Genomic DNA, 9,763 nt, shown 5'->3' with positions numbered 1-9,763 from the left:
TCCACTCCACCAACGTCAAAGTCAGACGTAATGACGTAATAGCGCAGTATGACTCTTAGAGCGATGGCGGTCAGGCGATCGTGGAGCAGCGACGCATCTTGGCGCGATATTTACTCTTTGAAAGGTCAGCCCGGAAGCTCTGGCAGGCGATGATGTTGCGGTAAATCAAGTGAGTTTAATGCTTTAATATGTGTGTTTTTTTTAATGAAAATGTAACGTAGGGGTAAAACTATCTTTATTCTCTCGTTTCAAATCGCTGTTCACGGCGTTAAACCGCAAACGAGAGTTAAGTTGCTCACAAAACACGAAGGTTTTTAACGTTAAGTTAGCCGGCGTGAGCTAACCAGAGTAGCTAACACCCGCTGGGGTTAGTTAGTTAGCTGATGTTCGTTTAATCAGCGATGGTTGACAAGAGACATCAAACCGTGAGACTGTCTGTCTGTCTGTCTGTCTGTCTGTCTGTCTGTCTGTGTTTAACACCGGTTGTTCATTGTCTACGAGGAGCCTTGACTGATTCACTGGAGTCCTGTGGTCAAACTTGTTAGTGAGAACAACAAACTCCCTTCCTGTTACAGGCATTCAGAGAGAAACCTGAGAGCAACAGATGCTCCAGAACAAACAAACAACTGATCGTTAAATAAAGGCACACTGTGTGTATATCTGTGTGTATATCTGTGTGTATATCTGTGTGTGAGGATGCTGCAGCAGTCTCTGTGTCCTGGAGTTGGTTGTGTAATGGAAACATCGACCATGGAGAAACATTATCTTAAATGTGGCATTACATGAAGACTGTGGTTCTTTGTGCAGAGAGGAAATAAGACAACAATGACACCTCTAATACTCTGTCATAAGATCTTTATCTCAACCACATCTATTTAGATGATGCAGCCAACAAACTAATGAACGTTTACAATCAAACTGCATCAAAATATAACAAATGGATCATGTGGTTGTTGTTTTTTTTTTGGCTCTTAAACCTGATGGAAAGTCATGAGACTACATTCAAAACAGTGACAGTAATGAAAGTTATTTATCTGCTGTTTTTACTGCCTGTTATCTTTTTTTTACACACACACACACACACACACACACACTCACACACACACACACAAGGTGCAGACTAATGAAAGCCCGAATTATGTCCGATAACTTCAGTGCAACGTGGTTTGTTCACCAAATGTTTTTGGATGTCGATTCACCGCTGTATCTGAACCTCAATGATAATTTCTTAGTTCACTTGATTGTTTGTCATTATCACTGAATTTCACAGGTATATGTATCTAATATATTTACACCGTGTTGGTTAATACAGAAGGACAGTGGTACTAAATATAACCAGCAGTCCACCAACTTTCTCTCCCTTGTTGCAGGGGGAGTTTCCTGTCTCACCGCAGGAATGCCAGGTGTAGACTATGGGGAGCTCGGGGGCAGCCTCCCTGCCATCGCCTCCCTGAACGCTTCCTACTCTACGTCGCTGTCCCTCCCTTCCCCGTACCTGTTCGTACCGCCCGCAGAGCGCAAAGCCATCTCTGACGTCCGCCGCACCTTCTGTCTCTTCGTGACGTTCGATCTGCTCTTCATCTCCCTTCTGTGGATTATTGAGCTGAATGTGAGTGTTCAGTTGGGTTTAACAGACAGTCTTTTTGGTTTCTGTCTATACAGCAGTGATGGTTTGACTCTGATGTGGACTCTGTTCTCCCGCAGATCTCCAGCTCAATCAAGGACAGCTTAGAAACCGAGGTCATCCATTATGACTACAGGTCTTCCTTCTTTGACATCTTTGTAAGTGGGTCAATCCAAGTCTGCGTACGTCTAATTTCATTGTTAGATGATCAGGATGAGCCCCTTCAATGACCGCTCATCGGCGAGCAGATACTTACGTTAAACCTCCTACTTGTATTTCAAAGAGAGCAGGTTTATAGTGTTATAAAGTCGGATTTATTGTATCTGAATGAGCTGCTATGGTTGGTCGCACGTCTGCATTTATTGACACAAAAGGAGAAAATGTTTGCATAAGTCAACATGTCTGCGGCACGTGTTACCGTTAAATGCCTGAGGTCATTTTCCTTTTTTCGTCTCAGCTCCTCGCGGTGTTTCGTTTCTTGTGTCTGCAGCTGGGTTACGCTGCTTTTCGGTTGAAGCATTGGTGGGTTATTGCGGTAAGTGAGCTGAGTCAAACACACACACTGATGAAATAATGTCAACTCTCTTACTGGCAAGATCTGGACACGAGTTATAATACAACTCCTTCCTCTACAGGTTACCACTCTAGTGACCAGCGTCTTCCTCGTTGCTAAAGTCATCATATCTAATGTGAGTGTCCTGCCCCCTCTATACTTTCACACTTGTATATATGTGTGAGTGTGAGAGTGTGTGTGAGTGTGTGAGTGTTGCAAACATATTGAAAACCGGCAGAACATTTTTCACTTCCTCATTTATGCCAGTAAATCTGCGGTCTGAGCTGATGAGCTGTTTTTATGATTTGACTGTTTTGTCTGCAGCAAAAAGGATCAAAGACATTTCGTTGTCTGTATTTTGACCTCAGTTTAGTGTCAAGTTCTTTATCACAGACACTTTTACAGCTCTCTTAACTTTGTGCATTCAGTGACGGGGAAGTAAACCAACATGAAATACAACTACCTCTTCTGTTGTGGAAGTTGTAATAGTACTTCTAGTATTTTTAATGACCTGCAGCCCCCTGAGATGATGACGTAGTTTCTTTTTCTACACAGCTCCTGTCCCAGAATGCCTTTGGCTACGTCTTACCCATCACTTCATTTGTTGTTGCCTGGCTGGAGACCTGGTTCCTCGACTTCAAGGTGCTTCCTCAGGAGGCCGATGATGAGAGAGGTAAGAGGAACATTCCTGGCAAGTTTTAACGCGACTCGACAAAAATGTATTTCTCCCCCTTTTTGAAATATCTTTTGCCTTTTGACCTCAGCCTACCTAGCGGTGGTGAACTCAGCCTGCGAACGAGCCCCCATGATCTACCCGCGTGCTGTTTCAGACGGACAGTTCTACTCTCCACCTGAATCTGTCGCAGGTGATGTCTGCTTGTCTCCATAGATCTTGTTCTTGTTTACTCAGCCTGAAGTGGGGAGCCCTGGTAGCTCACCTGGTAGAGCTGGCATCCCATGTACCAAGGCTGAGTCTTTACCGGTTCAAATCCAGCCTGTAGCCCTTTGCTGCATGTCATTCCCCCTTCTTCTCCCCCTTTCCTGTCACTCTTAAGCTGTACCATCAACTAAAGAACAAACCAAATAGTCAGTGTGTGCATTAATGGGTTAGTTCTTTAGTGTTTGTACATGTAACCCACACACTAAGTTCTGGTTCTAAACTTGTGTCTGCAGGCTCTGAGGAGGATCTGGATGAGGAGGGTCTTGGACGCAGAGCTGTCACTGCACAGGTACCTGCATCAGTCTGAGGGGAGTTTATGCTCCTCACCTGTTTCATGACTTTGATTTTCTGCTTTCTCCCACTCGTATTCCAGGAGAAGGAGTATGTCAGACAGGGTCGTGAGGCCATGTCTGTGGTCGAGCAGATCCTAGCTCAGGAGGACAACTGGAAATTTGAAAAAAACAACGTGAGTGTGTGAATTTGCTTCAACATTATTGATTCATCCAGTAGAGAAGTGTTTCCTTCCTTCTCCCGTGGTTTGGATTGGTTCAGTAGTTCAGTAACCTCAAGCTGTCTCAGTCTCACACTTGTCGGACAGAATAGATTCGCTTCAGTTTTAATCAGTACAGCTGTCTGCACCGTAACATGCAACGGCTCCCATGAATGATCCCAGTGATATTGGCTTATATGTTAGCTGATAAGTAACCAGAAATTCTTCTACAGCAATGCCAAACTAGGGTTGGGTTAATTTAGATTAGTGCCTCCATTACATACGTTCGTCCACCAGAGAGCACTGACAAGTTGCTTTTCACACTGCTTAGTATGTGTGTGGGTCACAATTCATTAACACACCTATCAAGATTGCTTTTTTAGGTTATGAGTTCATGTTGATTAAAAATAAACTGATGAATCTTTATCAGATTTTTCTCCCAATGTTGAACTACCAGCCTTGAATATCCAGTACTGGTCGGCATATTCTGTGTATTGAATATAAATCCTGTTAATCCCTTACAGGTCCTGTTGAATAGCTTGTTCAGGGAGAAGAAATAAAAGCTAAAGATAAACATTTAAAGTAATGAAACTACAACTTACTGCCAGATATTTTACAATTTTTTTATCTATATAGGTAATTAAAGGTCCAGTGTGTAACGTTTAGGAGGATCTATTAGCAGACATTTAATGAAATATTCATAGGAATGTTTTCATTAGTGTATAATCAACTGAAGCGCCGTGTTTTTATAACCTTTGTTGTTCTACAGTAGCCCTGAATGGGCAAACCAAACACTGACTCTAGGCAGCCTCCGTAGTTTTTCACTACATGCAACTAAATCGTACACACTGGTCCTTTTTAAATGTGTTTAGTATTTAGAGTTTATTAGTTGGACTCTAAACTCGTCAATATTTTTCCAACGTGGAACCAGATGTGTTGTCCTACCACATTGTTCACTGCAGGAATGTTTTCAGTTCATATCTCGGTTATGAATCTGAGAGTTTTTCATTCAAGAAAAGGGTGATCTGCATTGTACCATCAGGAATGTGATCTGATCTTCTGACTGAGTGAATAGTGTTTTTCTTTAGCTTTCATCAGATAAACTGAAATGAAAGAAAAAGCATCATGATACTAACAGTATTGTGTTTCATGTCAGGACATGGGAGACTCTGTGTACACTCTGGAGATTCCCTTCCATGGAAAGACTTTCATTCTTAAGGTACAGCAGCCCTTTGTGCATTCATTGTGAAACTGTGTCTCACCAAAACATATGCTGATGTTTGAGACATTTAACATGAATATTTTAATCCAGTATCAATATTAGCGGAGACAGTCTTCAGTCTCTTTGTTGTTCTCTGTTTAGGACAGATTCTGACCTGTTCTCCAGTGTTGTTGCTCTAACAGTAAAGAGTAGGCCAGGCTGTATATTAGTGCAGCTTTCACAATCACTCCAAACTGAATTAAGTACACTTTGCTGCACATATGTATTTGAACAACCTCTAAAGGGCACAGTGGTGAAATAATGGAGACTAATGGGGTGTTAAATTTAATCTGATATAAAGAGACTTCCTGGTGCTGTTCCACTCGCTTCAGAGCAGGTCACGCTGCAAAGGAGTTCCTTAAGCATGTGTAATTTCCCAGAGAGGAAGTCTGCCGTTTACGGGAGGCTGTGTAACAGAAGGCTGTTTGAGACACTGTTTTCCACAGATTACAGCTGTGGGGATTTTACCGTAAATGAGGATCAAGGCCTGGGTCACAAACACAGCCACAGATTTAAATGTGTTAAATTATTGATCAGCTTGACTTACAGGCTTATTTTAGTGATGGTAGAATCTATTTATGGTTTGTTTTCTTCCATTGTGTAACAATGAGAGAGTTTTCTACATTTCTCCTAAGTGTATAACAAACTCGGCCCGTGTTAGTCTTAACGTGCTTGTAATTGACATATATGACACTTGGCTACTTGACGTGATCGGTCTCTGCAACTATTCTGCTGCTGTCCTAAAACACTTTATTTCTGTAAAACAAATGGTTGTGGTTTTCTTCTACAAACAATAGTCACATATGTAAATTTTTTGTTACGTCAGTGAGTCTGTTTTTACTTCATCTAAGTAAAGCATGAGTTGTAACGGCAGCCGCTAGCTGGTTAACTCGGAGCAACATCTGCAACGTGTTGATTATAAAACTGTTCTCAGAGACGGTCACACCAGTCGAAATTCTTTATACTATTCTGACGCCAATAACACACACAACTCTGTGAAGCGCATGAACACACAGTCTTTCTCTTTGGCTACTGTAGCCAGTAGGAGCTAGCTAGTTAACTTACTTTAACTTACATTATTAATTCAAATTTTACTCTGACGCCTTTTAAACTTTGGTGAGTATGATTGCATACAGTTTGTCTTTGTCCTGTTTGTATGTAAATCACAGTATTACGCAAGCATTGAAATAACTGTCCCAAGATCATCCATTGTACAATATGTCATGTTGTAACACTGATGGGATTTTCCAGCACGAGAATTATTGTAAACACACAAATGCTGGTAGTTGCTGACTAAAATTAGGCTTTTTAGAGTTCCGTAGCACTGACCTTTACCTCGGGGCATCATGTGAACAATACGGAAATGACAAGATTGCCCCAGAAAACCAACAAATGTGTTATGTCGTATTTCTTGTGGATTTGACCCACAGCTGTGGACAGTGCATTGAAGAGCAGTATTGTTTTTGTTCAGGCCTTTATGCAGTGTCCAGCTGAGCTTGTGTATCAGGAGGTGATTCTACAACCAGAGAAGATGGTCCAGTGGAATAAAACTGTTTCCGCCTGCCAGGTGAGAACTTAGACATATTTTTACTTATGTTTCTTTTCATTCTTCTGTGTTCAGTTGTTTTGTGTGGAAGTCTTAACAGTGCTTTTTGCCTTCTCAGATCCTTCAGAGGGTTGATGACAACACTATGGTCTCATATGATGTCTCCTCTGGAGCAGCAGGGGGAGTTGTGTCAGCGAGGTACATCAGCAACGCATACAGCAGGCTTTTTTTTTTTTTTTTTTTTTTGCTTTCTCCTATCTGTCATCTTTTCTTCGTATTATTTTCTGTCTTTTTATCTTCATCTCATGCGAACTGCAGGTCTGAAATGAAGTAAATTGATGGACTGATTGATTTTTCTCCCTTTAGGGACTTTGTTAATGTTCGGCGGGTGGAACGCAAGCGAGACTGCTACCTGTCTGCTGGCATGGCAACCGACCACGAAGCCAAACCTCCAAGCGGTCGCTATGTCAGGTCAGACCATGCCTCTAGCCGGACTCCTTGTCACTGATCCAGTAAATTAGAGCATCGTATCGATTTGATAAAAGTGCAGCTGTGTTGGTTTTATTTCTTGAACTTCTCTGTCTTCTCTTCTACCTTTATTTCTGGCCTCAGGGGAGAGAACGGTCCAGGAGGATTTGTGGTCCTCAAATCAAGCAGTAACCCGTCCGTCTGCACCTTTATTTGGGTCCTCAACACAGACTTAAAGGTGAGAACATGCACACAGCTAGTATTCCACCATTTTCTGTTAATTGAGGCAAGATGGGATGGTCTTCATCTCAAAGATTTTCAATTAAAATTGCCTATTTAGGAAAGGGGCTGTCGCAGCAGCAAACAGTGACAGGGTGCAGAAAAATAGAGCAAATTGGAGGTTTTAAACATGACTCCCTCTGTAATTATGCTAGAATCCATTAATAGAAATGCATAAATAACAAGTAGGAACACTTGAATTACAGTACACACTGAAACCAAAAAACAACTTGGGGAAAATGAAAAATATATAAACAAGACTAAGCACTGCCATGCTAGCGACTGTGAGGCTGTACTGCAGCTACAGCATGCTACAATGTTCACAATGACAAAGCTAACATGCTGGTAAGGTGTAACGTTTGCCATGTTTATGTTTCATGTTTCATCCATAGAGTCATGCTGCAAACATGACTAAAAAGTGAAACATGCATGTGAAAATAAACAAAAATCAATAAATGTAAATAAAAGTGAAATATATTCCATGTAAGCACAAAATGTTTACCTGAAAGAAGTGCACAATTAAACTTCACTTTTTGTTTCATCAGGGCCGACTGCCCCGCTACCTCATCCACCAGAGTCTGGCCGCCACCATGTTTGAATTCATGTCCCATTTGCGCCAGCGGATCGCGGAGCTGAGGCCCTCTCTCCGCTCACACCACCACACTTAAAACAGGAGAGGCGGAACTGTGCACAGCTGGCTGAGAGGTGTCACTACTGATTTCTTTGAGTGAACCTCGAAAAATGGGCGTAGCAGTACCCTTGTGATGCATCGAAGCTGAAGGAATGCGCTACCCTGACTGAGAAGACTGCACTTATACGCATAGGAGACATGAGACCACACATTTGCCACATTTCACTCACAGGAGAAGAGGAGGAGTAATTTGGTGATCAAAGACTATTTTCCTCCTCAATCTTACACTTCAATGTTGTTTTTGAAGCGTGATCACATCCAGATTTTTATGTGGACCTGTAATTGTTTGGCTGATTCCCTCACCGTGCAATGAGAACTGTGTTTCATGAACCTGACGAGTTACTGAAACAAGAGAACCTGGATGAGGATTTAAGTGATTCTCACTGTGTGGGCATCTCTCTCTCTTGTTACAAATTAACTAATGCAATGGTATGAAGCAGCTGTCTCTCTGAGCCTTATCTTACTGCACACATTGTTGGCCTTTTATTTGCTGCTTTTTCTTTTTGTTTGTTCAGTGTGTATGTTTTCACTGCACCTTAAATCTATTTCTCTGGTGCATCCGCCCTAAAACAAATAGACATAGCCATATTTAACACTTAATTTGAATGGGTAAAAGCTATTTCCACACAGTTTATTCTCCTTTACTACACTGTGATCGATGGGGAAATAAGTCACTCGCTGTCTAATCACCACAAGAGGGAGACACCACTGATCCACATAGTGAAAGTTCCTTGGTTTTACACAATCCCCAGTCCCAGGGTGCAAACATATATCCGCTAACATTTAATCATTACTATTACTGTAGGTTTTTAATACTGCTTTTGTTTTGCACTTTGGGATCGGCCAGGAGGTCAGATGAGGAGTCAGATCAGGAGGCTGATGTATTATCAAGCTCAGCTCAGACAAATGATGATAATGTTTAGAATTTAGGATGCTGTATACCTCCTAAAGTTATCCTTTGTGCCAATAACCTCAAGTGGCCTTGTGGTAAAATAGCTGAACTCATTATTTGTCATCATTATTACTGTACTGATATGATTTTCATTGACATTAGTACTGGCGTCCCCTCAGGCACCAAGATATGGCACTGATCAAGGTTTTTCTATCATTTCTTGCATCATGGAGCATTATATTGTTTTTAATTATTTAGAAATGTTGCTTCTAGCTTGTTGAGTTTTAGTTTTGTTTTCAAAGACTGCGCCTCAGAAAAAACATGTTATCATTGCATATGTAAGGATAACTGGCAACAGACCATGTTTCTGCTTTTCAATTTTGATAAATAAGGCAAGAACAACTTTTATTGAGTTGTTCACACTTATATTTATGGGTGTAACTGTGATGTTTTGACTACGATGTGGTCATTTACTACATCATAGTCACAACAGAGCCACAAGGGCTTGAGGCATTTTACTTTGTAAGCCCAGGTATGTGTGGATGCTGCAATCACAGTCTGATATTATTCCTTCTTAGTCCAAAACAAGTGACTATTGAGATTTAACTGGATAATTTGTCAGGGTTGATTTTAGCCATGTACTGTACAGAGAGAATGTCAAGTGAATTACTGATATCAAAAATTTGGTGCCTTTATCACAGTAACATTACATGTCAGCCTTTTCTTTTGCTTTGCATTTATTGTATGCTGTTCACCCAATGCTTAATATCTTAAGCAAAGGTATACTGTATGCATATGCAGCCTGTCTGAGGACTTCAGTTTCTGTTTTTGAATCTATGTGTCTATGGATCATTCATCAAACCTGTTAATTTAAGCCATCACAGGAATACTGACCAACATTTTTTGAGTCTTAACCAGTGTCTTATGTCTAATAAAATGTATGAACTCATGATAGTGTTCCACCTCATTGAACTTACAGACTAAAGTTGTTAATATAATACAATATATAATACATCTTG

General features: G+C 41.1%; 1 protein-coding gene across 1 annotated transcript; it reads left to right on the top strand.

The window, feature by feature from the left end:
* The first annotated feature begins 42 nt into the window (after nucleotides 1-42).
* Nucleotides 43-9,694, top strand: stard3 (StAR-related lipid transfer (START) domain containing 3). The gene is made up of 15 exons (XM_051387802.1): nucleotides 43-169; nucleotides 1,371-1,609; nucleotides 1,705-1,782; nucleotides 2,082-2,159; nucleotides 2,260-2,313; nucleotides 2,733-2,850; nucleotides 2,942-3,043; nucleotides 3,351-3,406; nucleotides 3,491-3,583; nucleotides 4,764-4,826; nucleotides 6,340-6,435; nucleotides 6,533-6,612; nucleotides 6,781-6,885; nucleotides 7,027-7,120; nucleotides 7,707-9,694. The coding sequence occupies exons 2-15, from the start codon at nucleotides 1,397-1,399 to the stop codon at nucleotides 7,827-7,829; spliced, it is 1,353 nt and encodes a 450-aa protein (XP_051243762.1). The 5' UTR covers nucleotides 43-169; nucleotides 1,371-1,396; the 3' UTR covers nucleotides 7,830-9,694.
* The last annotated feature ends 69 nt before the right edge of the window (nucleotides 9,695-9,763 follow it).

Source organism: Dicentrarchus labrax, unplaced genomic scaffold (assembly GCF_905237075.1).
Source record: "Dicentrarchus labrax unplaced genomic scaffold, dlabrax2021, whole genome shotgun sequence".
Lineage (NCBI taxonomy): Eukaryota > Metazoa > Chordata > Actinopteri > Moronidae > Dicentrarchus > Dicentrarchus labrax.
This window is presented reverse-complemented; position numbering and strand designations above follow the sequence as displayed.